The sequence below is a fragment of the Numenius arquata genome, chromosome 21 (assembly GCF_964106895.1).
Source record: "Numenius arquata chromosome 21, bNumArq3.hap1.1, whole genome shotgun sequence".
NCBI classification, from domain to species: domain Eukaryota; kingdom Metazoa; phylum Chordata; class Aves; order Charadriiformes; family Scolopacidae; genus Numenius; species Numenius arquata.
In genome coordinates this window covers 212,401-230,037 of record NC_133596.1, presented here as the reverse complement: position 1 = coordinate 230,037, position 17,637 = coordinate 212,401, and the positions used below count along the sequence as shown (strand labels likewise).

Here is a 17,637-nt window from a genome sequence, read left to right as displayed (position 1 = left end):
TCAGGTAGGGCATAAGGCTTAATGAAGGCAGAGTAGACAGAGTACTCCAGTCACACTCAATCCTAAATTACATCCCTCCATCATTGACAGCTTCAGAAAAAGTTGTCTTCTGGTGCTGAGCAGGAATTCAGTAGTCTGATACATACAGTGCTAGTCGCAGTAATATTTTTTCACACTTACCTGAGACCACCAAGTTGAAGTATCCTCAGTGAATCAGGAAAAAGCATTCAAATTGAGCAGTCTGACCAGCTTCATGTGTTATTCGTGAGGGTGTGATTCTGTGAGCAAGGAAAAGTTACTAAGGACAGGAGTATGTTGTCCAACCATCAGTTCTAACTCTGCCTGGTAACTTGAGATTGAAGACATTTCTGTCCTATGACAGTGGATCACGGCAGAGACTTGAACCCATGTTTTAAGCCGTGAGCACACAAGGCTTAAAAAAAAATCTGGGAAAAAAAAAAAGGTATGTGGGACTATGAGGACGAAGAAGGATAAGTATTGAGAATGTGGAGTACGTATGTCATACAGCACCTAGGTAAATAATTTCCATTTTTCAAGTGGTCGGGGTCCACATGTCAGTTGAAGCTTTGGGTAACCTCAAACTCAGTTAAACAGAATTGCAACTACCCAGGGGCAGCTTGGAAATGAAGCAAGCGGTAGTTTCACCATTTACAAAATTTACACTAATTTACCAGATGCTTAAGCAGCGGAGCAGCATTTGGTGCAGGTATGAAGAAAGAACGCTGCAGAAGCTGTGTGGAAGGATGGACACACCGTTCACTGCAGCACTATGAGGGATCACAGAGGTGCTTACAGCAAGGGACTACACTCAGATACCGCAGTATAAATGATTATCCAGACAGCCTCTGCAAAGAGACATGGACCTAGGACCTCTCCACAAACAAGGTAAATGCATTCAGGCATGAATGAAAGAGGCATGAAGCCATCTGCAGAAGGTCCTTAAGTTGATGGTGTATGAACTGCACTAACAATTCCTGAGGTTTGTCTAGCACATTTGGCTACACACTAGTAAGAAAGATTTGGATGTAGGTCCTGCATTACCAGAACTCAAAGGCCTAATTAACAGACTCAAAAGTCCTGAAACTATTTAGACACAGGGACATAATGAGCTTCTCTAGAGAAGTGTGGCTGAAGAGAGTCTAGATAACTAGTGCAGAGATAAACCTCACCCTAAGTAGGTATTTCAAACATTATCATAATTCTTTGTGCAAAATCTTCTATGAAATGTCTTTGCACATCTTTTATTTGGCAGTGGTCTGAAGGCTGCACGCACTTGTGCGGCTGAGTCCACCTCTAATACTTTGGTATAGCATGAACATGCCAAGTGATTTCTTCAGCTCAATAGCACTTCTGGATGCTTGTGAACAAATTACCCTGCTATATTTCTGCTGTTTTATGAAGCATGTACTCAACCTGACAATATTTGCATGAGAAACTACAAAAATTATTCTGAGTATATCAGTGCAAGAACAGGCCCATTGATAGTATCACTGAAGCAAGGCCAGTCTAGATGTCAGATCTCCTTACTGCTTTCATTGGGCAAGACATGGCAAGGTCGAACCTACAGCTACAGTGAAAATGTGTCTGCTTTGATTTCTCTGAAGCACAGATTTCTCTCTCACACTTCATAGGAGCGAAAGGCTCCTAGTACCACATCACCAGTGTCTTCAGTTGGCTGGAAATAGGGAAGAACCATCAGAGAATTTGGTCAGCTACTCTGCCCTGTGTCCGTGTGCATGTGTAGGAATGCGATGACAGACAGAAGTGCAGTACTGGGAAGCCTGGGCTGCATTCCTGATGTGAATACTTGCATTGGGTATTTTATTGCATTTCTCAGCCCTCTGTGATTGATGTTTTCCAGGGAATTTCTAAACAACACGTTCACTTGATGCCTATTAGCACCTGGAAGGAATGGAGAGGCTCCACAAGCTCTGCAGGAGCTTTGCTATTACAAGACAACAGAGCTCATAGAGGAAAAACGGCTTTTAGTAGACAAATCAGCAAAGCTGGAAAAAATTAATTTTAAGATAGTTTGTTCTTTGGGTAAGATTCATTGCATGAGTGATATGCACAGGTAATTAAAGGGATGCTTTCACTCTCCACTGACCTTCTAAAGGTGACGACTTGTGGGTTTTTTGGATATTTATCCAGCTGATCCTGGTAACACCCAGAGCATAAGGTCTGGAAGCAGGCCAATAGTGCTGTAATATCCGTGTGCTTAGGGGAAGAATGTCAGTGTAAGCATTTTCTGTAAGTATCAATATTCCTTCCAAATGAACAAAAAATTACACCTTCAGAAATTAGATACATTGGAAATTGCAAAGAATAATTGGTAAAAGCAGCAAACTTGAAAACAAACCAGCCATGGCATCTAATTCTCTTTTGGTAAAATTAAGTTTAGTCACTTCACTTTATGGAGCCACTTCATGGCTTAAAGACTACAAGATGAACTCTGAGCACCTTGTTGACCATAGGACCCTCAGTTGAACTTTTTTAGAAATCTATCAATACATAGTCAGATGAAAAGATTCATAATAAAAAAAGAAACTGAAGCACCCCAGTGAAGTAGTTCCTCTCGGTTTATGATCCTGTCAATTACTAAGATAACAAAACAGGGAGAGCCCATGCTTTGCAATTAATTTCCACTACAGGCAAGACCACGGCAAATATTCTCAGTTTCATACAAAGACTGAACACAAAGACCCTGAGCTAACGGTAGTTTATTGCAAAGTAGACACTACCACTTGACAAAAACACAGACATCTGGAGAACTGAGAAATGTAAATTGCCCCATCCAAAAATCACAATCTGGCTAGTGAGTGCAGGCATTCAGTCAGGATTCAGAATCACAAGGCAGATTACTGTGGTCCTTCATCTTCAGTACAGAAAGGTAGGTTCAACTACAGAAGAACACTTTTCTTTCCAAAATGGGCACCAATCAGTTTTGTTGTCAGAAACACAATTCATCTACCCATGGAGTAGAGTGAGAAGTGGCAATTCCCTGAGAATAGGTGGAAAGACACGCTACAAGCTCAGGCAATCCCTCCAGGGAAGTTATGGCAAGCAAACAGCAGCAAGGGGAAGAACGGCTACACCACGAGGAAGGATGCCGAGATCAAGAGGGACCCACTGAGTTACAGTGCCACCTCCTCCTCAGTAGGTCACAGTGGTAGGAAGACTGCACAAGCAGCACTTAAATAGGACCAGCCATTATGGGTCAGACCAAAGGTCCACCTAACAGACCCTGCCAGAGGGAGCAGAGAGTAGTATGATCCTAAACACACACACGGTTAGTCTGGACTCAGAGCCACCACCTGAGGCACAGCAGAAGACACTCCTGGGATGAGAGAAGCAGCAGGGCAAGAGCTGCTAACTGCTGGGAGAGTACCTGCTCAAGGAATATCAGGCACTGGTAGTGCTCCAGAGAGTGTGAGACCATCCTGCTCCTGGACAAACAATGGAAGTTTCACTATGTGGCCTGGCAGAGCTAAACCCCAACATTAAGATGACTCACCACTATGAGCTCAGGCCACCTTTTCCAGGTCTGCAAGCTCCAGCTGGCCTTGAGGTGACAGTGCTTCCCCCTAAACTCCTCCCTCCATCCCAGCAATTCCACAGGACACACCTGGAATGAAGGCAGCAGTCCTTGACACTTACCCAGCCACTGCTTCCCTCTGCTTAGAAGACCACAAGAAACTGGGCAATGCAGGGCGGGAGCTGCAGCACAGCAGCTCTGAGGTATCTCTCTGCCATAGAGAGTGAGAACAGAAAAAATGAAAAGTAGAAAAAACAGTGTGAACAAAGACCATGGTTAGATGAGACAGAAATAAACTGTAAAAAGAGGAGGATAAGAAAAGTTGGAAGAAATAAGAAAAGCCTAATGCTGAATGGGCAAAGGAGGAGAGGGGAAAAAAGGACCTAGATGTTTTAAGACTGCTCTGTGCAATGAAAGGAAGGCTCTATGCACTGAATTAATAAGAAGGGAAATATTTGGAAAAGCAGCCAAACCAAAGTGATTTTTAGAAGTGTAACAATGGCACCTGCAACATCATCTCATCATCCTAGCAGAAATGAAATCAACAGGTACACAAAGTGCCTACCTGCAGTGTTCAGAAGTCACGAGCTTAGGTCCTTCAGCTGACTGGCTGTCTAGGCAACGCTGTTTCTATATAAACAAATACCAGTAATTTTCTGAGTTTTTAACTTACAAATATCCAATTCTGATGATTTCTTTTGTTGAAAGTATTTAATAAAACAGTATGCTTAGCACACTCTTAGTAATACCAGCTTTCATTCTAAAACAGGATGCATATGGTGTAGCAGCCAATGGACCACTTTGGAGGGGTGAGATTTGCTGTTGCTGCTAGGGAAACAGTTGTACCAAATTCTCAAACGCCACGTGAGAATAGAATTGGTCAAAAATATTATTCTTCAAAACAATAAAAAAAAACCCCAAACAATAAAGAAGTTTACATAAATTCTACACTAAGCTACTATTCGTAGCAACCAGCTTCTAGAGGGCCTTGTGCAATTACCAAATTGTAAATATATGTATAGGTAGAAAACAAAACAAAACAAAAAAACAAACAAACAAAAACCTCCAGATATAAGCTTGACTTTCAAAAAGGAACTCCAGTCAAAAAAGTCCCTGACCAGCTTGGTAGTAAAGGATTATGTGTACAATGACACTTCAAAACACTATAATAGATTTTGTAAGAGGATGCCAAGCCAAAGGTTAGGTAAGTTTCTGTAAGGCCGTTCTAATGGAAGTGTTCTACAACAACTCATGGGTAAGTCCTTTCAGCAGAGACTGTTACAGACTATGTGAAGATCTTCATCCCAAAGAGGCCACAACAGCAGCATTGTGGTCTTGTCACTCCTCTTTTGATACCTTCTACTTTTCTTACATGCTGGCAGCTTGTTGTGCGGGGACCCCAGGTGTAGGCTGGCGAGGCAAAGTATACATGGCCCCAAGAAACTGATCTGCAATTCGACCTGCTTCTCTCAGTCCACTCAGTAAAGCACCATGAACAGTTGCAGGGTAGTTGCGAATTGTATGTTCTCCCGCAAAAAACAGGCGAGGAATAGGCTGAGGGAAACAGAGAACACTGTTAAGGGTTTCACGTTCTTTCAGATGCTGCAGCAAACAAATACTTTAAGAACATTAGAAATCCTCTAATCACACCACAGTCTCCACTAACATGAAGGTGGTGCATATAACATAATCTATATTAAAAATATTCAACCTGCCCTAGAAGTTACCAAGAAAATCTTCACATACACCTTTCATTTCACAGGAGGGTTTCATCTTTGTAGCAACTGTAACACGAGGAAATATTTTCCAATTATTTGCCAATATCTTTGCTTTGATACAAAGACAATAAAGATCTACTTGAAAAACAATACTTTCAGAGCCAGATAAGCAGGAGAGATTCATGTCCCCAGCCACATACCAAAAAAGTATTTGAATGTTCTATCTACAACTCTACAGCCAAACTGTTAAATATGTTTAAGAAGAATGATGGTTTCTGATCCTGAGACATGAACTCCAGCACGCTCATAGTAATACCAGCTTTCATTCTAAAACAGGATACATATGGTGTAGCAGCCAACAGATCATTTTGGAGGGGTGCGATTTGCTGTTACTGCCAGGGAAACAGTTGCACCAAATTCTAGATAGAACAAAAACTTCAGCAATTCACTTAAATTAGCGGTTTCTCTTTAAACTGAGACCCAAAACAACTATTGAAAGTATCATAAAAAGGAGAAAAACAGACTTTCATATATTATACTCTGCAGAGAATCATTTTGTCCATGTTTACCTATGTTTATTAATTATTTGTATCACTAGAAAAAGAACCAAAATAAAGCCAAAGCCATACATCCTTCTCTGCTAGTGCTTTCTAAATGGCTATTGCCTCTATTGCTTTCAAAACTTCATCCTCTCAAAAGCAAACTGCAGATGAATTATGCCTTCATGGTGTTCACTCCGAACTTGGAAGAGACCTTTTGACTGTTACTCTCACTCTGGCCTTCACCCTCTTTCAAATCACTACAACTCACTTAAATAAGGTGATGGACAACATAAATACGGAGTATGAAATACAATAAATGTACTCTGTTCAAGCGTTACCAAATTGACTTTCCGAATGAAAACGCTCTTTTTCTTGTAAACAAGTAAGACCCAACCTGGAAAGGAAGAATTCATGGATGGAGAACTGACTTATTTTACAGGTTCTAATCATTCATCAGAAGATGAAAGTTATCTAAACTAGTGTTGAGATATGTATGCAAATTACGCAGAAAAATCATCCTGTTGTGAGGTTTTTCTAAAAAGAATTGAGACACGTCTCACCTGAGGAGCACCTGGAATGGCTGGCCCTGGAGTAATCGGCTGAGCCATCAAATCATAGTCGTTTCCGGAAGATCCAGCTGCTACATAGGAATATGATCCCCGGGCCCACGGGTCAGCACGCCAGCGGGATACCACAGTCTCCTTAGGCTGAGACAAGTCAGAAACCTCAGTTGTTGACACAGTGCAAGTTCTACAGTTAGTGCAAAATACAAAAGATGCAAACTGCCAAGAATAAAACACACAAAGTCCTCAGGGTAACGTTAATGGTGCAACTCCAAGTTTATATTCCACGATAACACATAGTAAGGTAAATAACTTGTCTTTGGTGGCAATACCTTAATTCTTTCCAATATATTACCAGAACCTACTGCACGTAGCTGCTGCAATGGAACTCAGGCTTTGTAGTCAGCTCTCCATGCACACTATGTCCTGTTTGCTGTGTTTCTTCTCATATTATCAATATAATGACAATGCACACTTCCTACTCCTTTACTTTTTTTCAGGTCACCTGAGTATCTCTTCTGATATGACTATGATATAGGCCTATATAAGGTCTGTTACTCATCTGCAAAAACAACTGCATGAAGGGCGCCTGCACAAACACCTATATTTCTCCAATCCATCTGGTTTGCCAAGGTAATGGTCATGATTAAAGATATTCCACTGAAAGATGCAACAGTGAGAGAGCATCACCAGGACTCCAACCACTTTCACTCTAAGGCATAACAGCAGTCAAGAGAAAATGGGACATCCTCTTGCAGGCATGATGTTGAAAAGTGATGGGTGTGAATCTCAAAATAGCCAGGACTCTGTCCAAACGTGAAACTGAGTTTCAACAGGAATCATACCCTGTAAAAATGCAAGCATCAAGACAGGAACCTCATCTCCTCTCCTTGGGCATGAAGATATTTCTACTATCTATTTCAAGTAGAATTGTTTCTACTTGAACAAACCTCCCCACAAAGGAAGAAAAAGAGGCTCTACCTAGCGAGGGTGTTATCCAGAAACCAGTCCAACAGGCACCGTACCACATCTTGGCAAGGGAAGTCTCCTGGACCAACAGATCTGAGATGACCTCTCTGAGGCTGGCCTCAGCTGGACTATATTCGATGCCATCTGCTGAGTGTGTGGAAAGGCCACAGAGGACTGGGACCATGTTCCAAGGTGTAAGACATCACTGAAGGTTGGAGACCACATTTCCCAATATGGTACGATGACTTAATTGAGAAGATTCCTCACCACAGTTTTCAGCGCTTTTTTATCCAAAAGGTAAGAAACGGAGTGATAAGCCAACCCTCATATATTGACTGCTTCTTGAGAAAAGAGTAACCTCATATTTCCCTCCTTGGATGGAGACCACTGTGATGGCACTGTATATTATCGATGTATGTCTGACAAAGAAAACTTTGAGGCGTTTCATAAATTTCTTAATTCTTTCTAGTAATCACATGAGGCACTGCAGTCCAGGAATAAAGCCAGATAGAAATTTTACTCCACTGAGGTAGTTTTGAAGGTATGGCTAACCCAGACATGGTTGTAGAGCAGAATATGAAAGTACTGATTCCCCAGTACTGAGACTGCACCAGTCCAAACAGCAACTGTGGTGTTCATGTGCCCACACACCCACTATGGGTACAAGTCAACTTTTATTTACAGCATTTGCTTGTCAGGATGAAATTAGGATTCCCTGTAAATAGAGAGAAGGATGGCTAGAGGATAAAATGTGTACTCCAAGGGAAGTGGTACAAAACAGAATCCTGCTCTACAGAGGACACGAAGCTTACAGATGTTACCTGCACAGCAAGGTTGGTTCCATGTGCTGAAGAACAGCAGGAGGGAAAAATGGTTATATCTGTCTTCAGGAAATTAAAACCAAACCGGAAAGAGAAAATAAGACAGTAACAAGAAGCAGCACAGGATTGAGGAGGATGGCTCACATTCCAATGAAATGTTGCTTTTGTGTAACTTTTCTACTTCCCTGTTTTGGACACATCCAAGGAACTGCACTTGCATGGGGAGCTCCACTTCATGTACAACATCATCCAACATAACATATGGGAGTTTATCCAGGCTGACCAACGACTGTCCAGAAGACAGCCTCCAGCAAACCTCTCCACTATCAAATGCTTGTAATACATAAGCACCTGAACTGTGAATATGTTAAAACAGAGACTCACTTAGAGATCTCATTTATCACAACCAAGAACTGTTTTCTCCTTTGAATGACTGACCAGATACGGAGTAACTCCATAACTGGAGATTATCAGTTAACGCACTGAAATATTTTAAAAGTTCAAGTAAGTTCTCTAAGTTTGATGTTTATCTACAGTAGAATACGTACTTCTCAAGATTCTGCAATTTGCTAGCGTGTGGATTTTTTAACTGTAAAACCCTCCTAGGGAGCAGCTGCAATGTAACACACTGCTCTAGGTTCACTCTGGAGTGATTTCTACACACTACATGATTTCTACAGCACCTGTAAACAGAATAGTCTCAAAGCTCCTCTCAGAGCGAGATCTCACTAAGAAGTGAAATAGTATTCTGAGAGTTCAGAGCAGGAGCTCTGGATTTATCAGAGGCAAGCCTGGGGTTTCCTTCTCTTGCATTCTCCAGTCTGAGACGTAAAAATTCAACAGACTGAGCATTTCCAAAATACGAGATCCACTCATTAGCTAAAAAACTATACTTACAGTCAGCTGTGAGGATTTGGCCATCATAGAGAAAGAGCTCAAATGTTCAAAAAGAGCTTTACAACTATTCTACAATAAAGATGAAGAAGTGAATCTATTCCTCATGTGAAATACCAAGCAAATAAACTGTCCAGTTTACGCCTGGCCAAATGCTCAGAGAAGACTGGTATGTTAAAGTTACCACCTATTTTTTTTTTTATTACTTTACTCCATAGATATCCCAGTAGAGGAGAGCCATTTATTTTCAACCAGTGCCATCTGTAAGAACTGCATCTACACTGCCTGGCAGGAGAGCAGACCAAATATTCAACTAAGTCGCACACACTTTAGGTTGAACAGCTATAAGACTTTTCAAATCTATGTCCTAAGTACACAAGCTTCTTTTTTTTTTTTTTTTTTTTTGTTAGTAATATTTAAGTATTTTCTGAACTCCCCCTTCACTAACCGTTCCTTTTACGCTTATTGTGCCTAAATAACCGTTGGCTAGCTGCACAGGGAACTGATCCAGATGAAAGGTTACCTTTACTCCCTTCCTCCCCCAGTTTTTGTGGAAATCACTGGGAAAAATACTGTACTTTAGAGAAGGTGCAGAACGTGGCAGAGAGTATCTAAGCAGTGCTGTCACTAGCCACGGAGAGCTCTGCTGTAATCCCAGAAATGTAAAGGGTAGAAAATTAACTGAAGAATTTGACACTCCGGAAAAACTAGTCTCAATCAAAAACAATCTTATCAAAAAAAACCCAAAGCAAAACAAAAAAAAAACCCAAAGCAAAACAAAAAAAAAACCCAAAGCAAAACAAAAAAAAAAAAACCCAAAGCAAAACAAAAAAAAACCCCAAAGCAAAACAAAAAAAAAACCCAAAGCAAAACAAAAAAACCACCCAACCCTAAAAACAACCAAAAACCACAAACTCGTCCTCCTCCCAAAAACCCAAACTGAACAATCAAAGGTGGTGCAGATACCAAACAGCTCAACATTGCAGCCAAGCTACTGAGAACTGCGGTACTTGTGAAATGCAGAGAAGTTCCCCGAAAACGCGGGCTGGACTGACCTGTGGCACAGCGCTGCTACCAAATATGCCTTTGAGGATGGCAAGGCACCGTCCAACAATGACATCATCACTTATATTTTCCATGATCCCTGCTGCTTCTCCTGCTACCAAGGCCAACAAAATTGGTGCTGAGGAAGGGTGGGAAAGAAGAGAGAAAAACAACTGAATTGTTGAAACTGAACATTTTAATTGCACAAGTTGGACTTGAATAGGCACGGATCTGTAGCTAAGTCATGAGGCTAAAAACTAAACAAACCCAGCAAAAGAAGTCCTAAATCTTCCACCATCATGTCAAATTACCAAAAGGAAAATGAATTAATATATGCTATGGTACTATTTAGAATCATCAATAGAAATTAAATACACACGTTAAGAAGCAGAGCATGGAGAAGAGAGGAAGGGTTTCCTTCAGTAAAGACAGCACTTGTTTGACACAGGAGTTTCTACTGGGATTTAACAGTCATCTGTGCTACATTTAAGGGAACTGAATACCTTCCAAACAATCTAATTTAGGTATTATTAACAGCATAGCAGTTAAGTTACCTGTATAAGTACTTCACTCATACAAACTATCCAGATTTCTTCATTACCAATACACATTCACCTTAAATAATCTCAATGGAGAGGAAACTATGAACAGTAGCACAATATCCAGAAAAGCAGCAATTCTGAGAAGAATTCAGAAGTCAAACGCACAAATAACTCAGCTGCCCATGTGATGCTGTGGTGAAAAGTGTTAATGTGATTATAGGATATACAAATAAATGAGGTCATTTTACCTCTGACTACCCGTGGTAAGACTAAGCATACATTTTTGGTCACAAATTCAAGGAAAATCTTAGGTAAGTATTGAATAGCTACCAAAATAACCCAATGGCAAGAAACATGCATTTACAAGAAGTGACTCAGACCTGAGCACAGTTACTTAATGAAAACTCTCAACTGATCTTTCTCTTCTTGGAGATATTTATAGAATCATAGAATGCTTAGGTTGGAAGGGACATTAAAGATGATCTAGCTGCAATCCTTCTGCCCTGGGCAGGGACACCTTCCACTAGACCAGGTTGCTCAAAGCCCTGTCCAACTCACATCAGGTTCAGCCATGAGATTTCTGGGCAAAGCCTACAAGCTCTTGGTTTGATGGTTAGGGCATCTCTGCTTTGCCATCCCTTGGGTATCCAAAGCTCTTGCTATCAATTTGGAGGCCTGTCCCTGCAAACTGTGGAAAGATGGCAGGGTGAGGGAGATGGATAGGGGTGAGGAGGTATAAAACACAGGTTGTGCCTTTGCTTCTGCACATAAGGGCAGGGTAAGGTGGTTGCTTTGTAGCCAAAGCCATGGGGGCGTCCATTCCCTATGACACCTGCGAAGACCCAACAGACAACTGGAACAGTAACAGAATAGGCAAATATGTCAGATTTTTAAGGGTCTGCTTTCAATAACTTGGCATCTGAGATGAAATGAAGGTTAGCGTACAAGCATAGACCCCAAAACCAGCCCAAACCATGAGCCTTTGGTTGCTTAGATCTCACTCTGGTACTCTGTGTCTACTGAGCTCCAACTTTCTGTCTTCCCCAACCATCCCAACATTTTTGTGAGGGAACTGGGCTCTTCCTTGAGATTCCTAACTCAAAACCCAGTTGGAAGACCCCTCAATTTCCCCAGCTTGTTATCAAGTTCCTGTAACCCCCTCTAGGCCAAAACATCGAGCATCTGGTACCTCAGAGGTCAGAGCCCAAGTCCTTATCAAAAAAATCCCAAATGTTTGTCAGTCCAACCCAGAGAAACCTTGGAGCAGGTTCCAGCCCTCCATGCAAGGACGGCAGCTCCCGGGCTGCTGACGTGTCCTGTCCGTGGAGCAGCACATGGGAGGTGACAGCAAGTTCCAGGACAGGGAGGTGACATCCATTAAAAAAAATTAGGATAATTAAAGCAGCATGGTTTGGTGGGTATTTTTGTTTGTTTTGGGTTTTTTGTTTGGTGGGTTGGGTTTTTTTGCAGCGGCTCACAAAACTGAAGAGCATCAAGATGGTGATCTGCCAGCCAGAGGTGCTCAGGATTTGGCCACATGGATTGTACCAGGTCAAGGACTGCACTCACCCTAGAAGCTCTCTGTTTTTAAGGTGGTTGGGTTGATGCTACATAAAGCAAAGGAGCACTGCAAAGCCTGTCTGACCCTGTGTTCCCCCCAGATGAACTCACCAAGCTGAGATTTGAGTGTACTCTCATCAGAGCTCAGCACCAAGAACTTCCACCATCAAACCCTGCATGGAGAAGGTGAAGAGTTCCCATTGGCCAAAGGAGGCTGAATTCAAGCCTCTCTGTCCCCATCCTGATCCCAACTCAAAAGCATCGTGGCTGAAGCCGTGGACCGCTTGCCCTGGGCAACCTGCCATGTGATGCTGCCACAATCATGGGTGAGGAAAACACTTATCCTCCTCTTGCCAGGGTAGAAACATCTCCAAGCCTGCAAAGCAACAGTTCCCACTGCTTTATCCTAACCTCTTCACAAGTCAAGGCATAGCTTGTTGTGACTAGGGAGCACATGGGACCGCGAGGTCTCCTGGCTAAGAGGGATTGAGGCTGTCCCTGTCGCAATGCTGAGCCACCTCCTACTGCCCCTGGGGACTAACTCCTATATTTAGCAAAGGAAATACTACAGCTAGAAAGAGACATCAAGCATATTGAAATGGGAAATAAAGTCCTTGTTAAAAATTTGGCTTTAGCTTTCGTACAAGTTTCCAAAATGAATAATGAATTCCTTATATCCTGGTATATAGATAGATCTCCTGATATACATTCCCATCAAGTTACTGCTCTTTAAAGAAAACTGGCTGAAGTTCAGTTGTGATATACAGGCTGGAAGATTCAATAATATATTCTGGTTAAAATCAGAAGTCTTTGAAATTCTGAAGAAGTTAGACTAGTAATGCTGTTACTACTAAAAAGGTAACCGCACTACTCAAGATACAATTACAGACACTTCCATACGCAGGACCTCTGGGACTAGAAGCAGTTTATTAGTGAGAAGAGATACAGGATTTCTCCCCTAGCTAAACACCATGTTCTTGAAAGATCGAGCCTAATCTTTCAAACAATTGCAGAAAAGAACAAATAACTGGTTTCCTATGATCCATAGGCACTGGGAGGGTTTGTTGGTTTTTTTTGTCATTTGAGCCACAAAGTTCTTCCCAGTTTGCCATCCTTGACACAATGAGATCCCTGAACTTCTCAGCAGTTATTCAGTCAACATATTTTTCTTGACGGAACAACTACATATTCAAAATGCAGCTTCCAGTGAATTTGTTCATGGAAACTTGTATTCAGAAAACCCCAATGTATTTTTATGGAAATCTTGCCTTTCCAGGCATGAGACTCTGTTTTTTAAGCATTTATCCAGACCTGAAAATGTTGCTGATAAGTCACCTGGATTAATCAAGAACTGTAATAGCAAGCCAGAAGGCTGTAGTGACTATTTTGCTACACAAATACCAAAGCGCTACTCAGAAAAGCTTCATGCACGATGAGCATGTGTCACTGCTCCACAAAAAAAAAAAAAAAAAAAAAATCTCTCCTCGAGGCAGTGATGTTTACTGAGCCTGGACACCAAACAGCAAGCAGAGGATGTGGTTTAGCCAGAGATCAGCGAGTAACTATAAACCTATGACAGAGAAGGGACTTCACCTTTTTCATCACGTCTCTAGGAAAACCAGAAAAGCCAGGCAGGAAAACAGAGACTGAAATGTCTGTAGACTTCAGAAAACACTGAGTGCTTCTGCCAGGAGTTCCTCTACCCTGTGCTGAGGAGTGTCTCCACCTTGAAGTGCGTCTACACGTCTAATACGTGACAATAACCCACCAAGCATGGCACAGCAGGAGCAAGCCCTCTTAAAACCACAAAAGCAGATACACAAACAGCCCTGTTATTCAAGGCTCGTCACTTGTATTTCTCCAGTCAGTTATTATCAGACATTTTAAGAATTAAATACTCTAGAAAGGCATGTTCCTTGTGCAGCAAATTTTCCAGTTAAAAGAAAAACCTGGCCTGCCCATGACCAGTGGAAGAAAACCCACTGGTACTTTAAAGGGTCATCTGCAAGAAAAATAACTCACTGAGTATGGTCACTGTATATACACTTTTTCTTTTAGTATGATAAATGGCAATGAACAGAACCAGTATGCTTACTGAAAGTATCTTCTGACAACCTCTTGTGACAGACACCAGCTGCAGATGAAACAAAACTACTACTGGCAAAGTCCAGCTGTAGAGCAATACCTTTTGCCTACTTAAGCCACTTCTAAAGATGAGTTAAAAATTATCTGTCCATCTGAGACCCATCGTCTACAGTCATAGTTGTTTTGCTGCTCAAAACAGGAACCAAGGTCACCTGTTCAATAAACTGGAGACACCACAGCTTGCCTTTTCTCCAGGGCACACTGCATCTTAACCATCAGGACAGGCCTGCAGCTCATCAAGCTGGAACAGTAACGCTCAGCAAGAGGAATAGAGCTATCACAAAGCCTCTAGTCTGCTCCACTGAAATCTGAGTGTTCACTACTCTGTAAAGACTGTGCTGCACCCCCTTGAGAAATCGAAGCAGGATAACCTACAAGCATTGAGTTCGGCAACTCAGCTGTGTAAGAGAATATACAAGTCAACAGCAACCCTTACATCCGGAAAAAAAAAAAAAGTTTCTTGGCTAGTTCCTGGACACTTAAGTTTGCAGCAAAGTCACCTGTATCAGAAAGAACTTGAGGTCGCAGATGAAAGGGGCTCATCTACCATTATCATATCATCCCACATTAGACAGACAGCCCCTTCAAAGAGGTCTGGCTTCAAACTGTCAGTTCAACTTGAAAAACATCCAGGAAGCTGAGGTTTTCAAAACCAAGACTAAATTGGATACCAGTCCCATTTGCATGAGAAGGTTAGTGAAAGGGGGGGAAGAGCTCAATGTTCCACACGGCCAGAGAGAAACTCAATTTCAAAGACACTTATGAAATACGAAATGGCTTTTAATTCAGAAATGCTGCAAGAGACAAATCACCCTTCTCTTGGAGAACTAAATAACTCCTCCTCCTGACAGAGCAGATACTTAATTAAGACAACACTCCTCTCTGGCAAACAGAACACATGTTATTTGCTGTATTTCTGAAACACTATATAAACATGTTAGATTAGGCTTTTGGGGTTTTTTCTTAATACAGCACAATAAAAATCAAAAAAGTTAAGTTTTTCAGAATACCAGTGGCAATTGCATAGATGCTTAATAGAAGTAACCAAGATAACACTGAGTCACAGGACAACTTCACCAAGGTGCAAGACAATAAAGTGGCCTATAAAAATGCAAGTGTTACAGTAGATAGCTAGGAATGCAATTTAACAGACATAGCCTGGAATTCATCATTAGTAAACCCATAATTGTCCATGTTCTGCCCTGATTTACTATAGAACACTTTCCAAGCCAGTGGTGCTTTCTGCTTCCATTTGTCTTCCTACAAATACTATCTTCTCATCGTATCCATATATGAACACTAATAGCATCATAAAAAGTGCTCTTTTCTAGATCTTAAACTACACAAATAAGACACTGGCAAAAGTAGGCATGCACCACAGCTACCTTTGTACAGGTTCCAAAACAAGAAAAGTTCTCCTCTGCTGGCAGTAGTGCTACCAACATGACCAAACAAATTGACACTCGGATCCCAGAAGACACGATCAAAACACAACACAACCTAGAAACAGAAAGAATCAAGAATTAGGAAAAGTGCACAGAAAAAATTAGGATAAAGGCAATTACACTCATTGATATTTATTCCTGATATTTATTGGAAAGGTCAAAGAAAGGAAAATCTGGTGAATATATACTGCATATACGTAATACATAAAGATGTATACCTATACTGCCTTCCACAGGTTAGAACAGTCTCATAGTTTACAAATTTGCTGGTTAACAAGCTACAGCAGACACACTGAGTCAACCTACTTCTGACATTTAACTATATTAAAAATTTCTGTGGGAAAACAAAGGAGAAGTCCTTACAGTCCTTCAGCTAATTTTCAGCATCAAAATCTAGCATAAGAGCAGTGGAAAAAACATTCTTCCTCTCATCCACCATATGTATTCCACACACATTTCAGATTCTACGTATTGCAACTGCTGTAGTTCCCTCAATGACCAAGTCACCTTGTTAAGGTTGCCAAATCCCATACGCTGCACCGCGGAAGTTTTCCACTCAGGAAGAGGCGGCACAAACTGCACTGCTGGAGGCTGCTGTTTCAACACTCCCAAGGGAAGAGTACACAGCACAGCATCACATTTGTAAATGAAAGTCTGGCTAGTAGATCGGGTATTTACAGCTATCACTTCACAGCCTGGAAAGGGGAGAGAAAAACATTTAATAGGCTGGGAGGCAAGAGCATTGGGTTAAAAATGAAAGAAGCTATCATAAAAACATATCCACATCAGAAAACATTGTTTATGGAGACAGCTTTACATTAACAATTACTTAACTTGTAGGCAAGTGAATGTTACTGGCCACATAGCTCAGTTCCAGAAACTGCAAGTTTACACAGCATCTGAAAATGGCCATACTGGGGTAAGCCTAAAGGTTCATCTAGGCCAGTAAATGATATTTAAATATATGCATAAATAAACAGCAAGTAGAGAGTGAGCCTCTCACTGAGTTGCTCTCCCACTTGACAGTTTCCCAAGTCCAATGTTTTGAAGAACAACAAAAAGATGCATTCCTTCCCTTTGCGTCCATATTACATTAATTTATATTGCTAATACCAGATCCTGTGGCACCAAGTCTTAAGCAGTCCAAGACCTCTTATTTCAAAGGCTTGAGTCAGTGAAGTAGAGAAATGGGAGAACAAATGTGAACTTGTCAATCAGTAAATACAACCGAGAAGGATGGCATCAAACCAGCCACAAAAATAAGCAAAAAACATTAAAGATTTATTAATCCCTAACAGATTCCTATACAATTCATCACAGTAAGAGAGGTGGCTGTCTAACCCAAAACACACAATGGGAGGGTTTTTACAAGATCAATCTTTACATCTGCTTCCAGAAGCACTGAAATCTAATTTCTATGATCACACTCCCTCAGAGTAGTTTTCCGGAGGAGGTGGTTTCATTTACCTGATGCTGTGTAGCGAACCTGTCGAACTGCTGTGTTTAATTTAATATCCAACCCTTCTGCCAAGGCTACAGGCACACAGGAATAGCCATTCCTCACAGTCAAGTGACTGCCTGTGAATTCAAAGTCATCATCCTAAAGTGAAGATGCATAAAAAGCAGGCACTTATAATGAAATCACATAAAATAAATAGAAAATAATTAGCAACTCTACACAATGGTAACATTTTTTCAGAAACTTTTTCAAAGAGTCAGTTGAATAAATTCAAAATGCTTTCTGTTTATTAGTCAAGTAGTAAGTGCAGGAACTTTCAGTAGACAGTTTTATTAGAGATTGTTCTGGCAGTAACAAAAAGCTGTCTGGAATTTCATCA

The 17,637-nt window shown here is 41.2% G+C and overlaps 1 protein-coding gene across 1 annotated transcript in view; it reads right to left on the bottom strand.

The window, feature by feature from the left end:
* Positions 1–2,727: 2,727 nt before the first annotated feature.
* The window catches only part of KDM1A (lysine demethylase 1A), a 49,629-nt gene continuing 34,719 nt past the window's right edge, over positions 2,728–17,637 (bottom strand). The window contains exons 15-20 of the mRNA XM_074162225.1: positions 17,267–17,399; positions 16,307–16,494; positions 15,740–15,854; positions 10,119–10,246; positions 6,377–6,523; positions 2,728–5,110 (exon numbers count right to left, since the gene is read on the bottom strand). Coding sequence (XP_074018326.1) covers positions 4,925–5,110; positions 6,377–6,523; positions 10,119–10,246; positions 15,740–15,854; positions 16,307–16,494; positions 17,267–17,399 — 897 coding nt within the window. The 3' untranslated portion in view covers positions 2,728–4,924. The remainder of the gene's footprint in view (positions 5,111–6,376; positions 6,524–10,118; positions 10,247–15,739; positions 15,855–16,306; positions 16,495–17,266; positions 17,400–17,637) is intronic.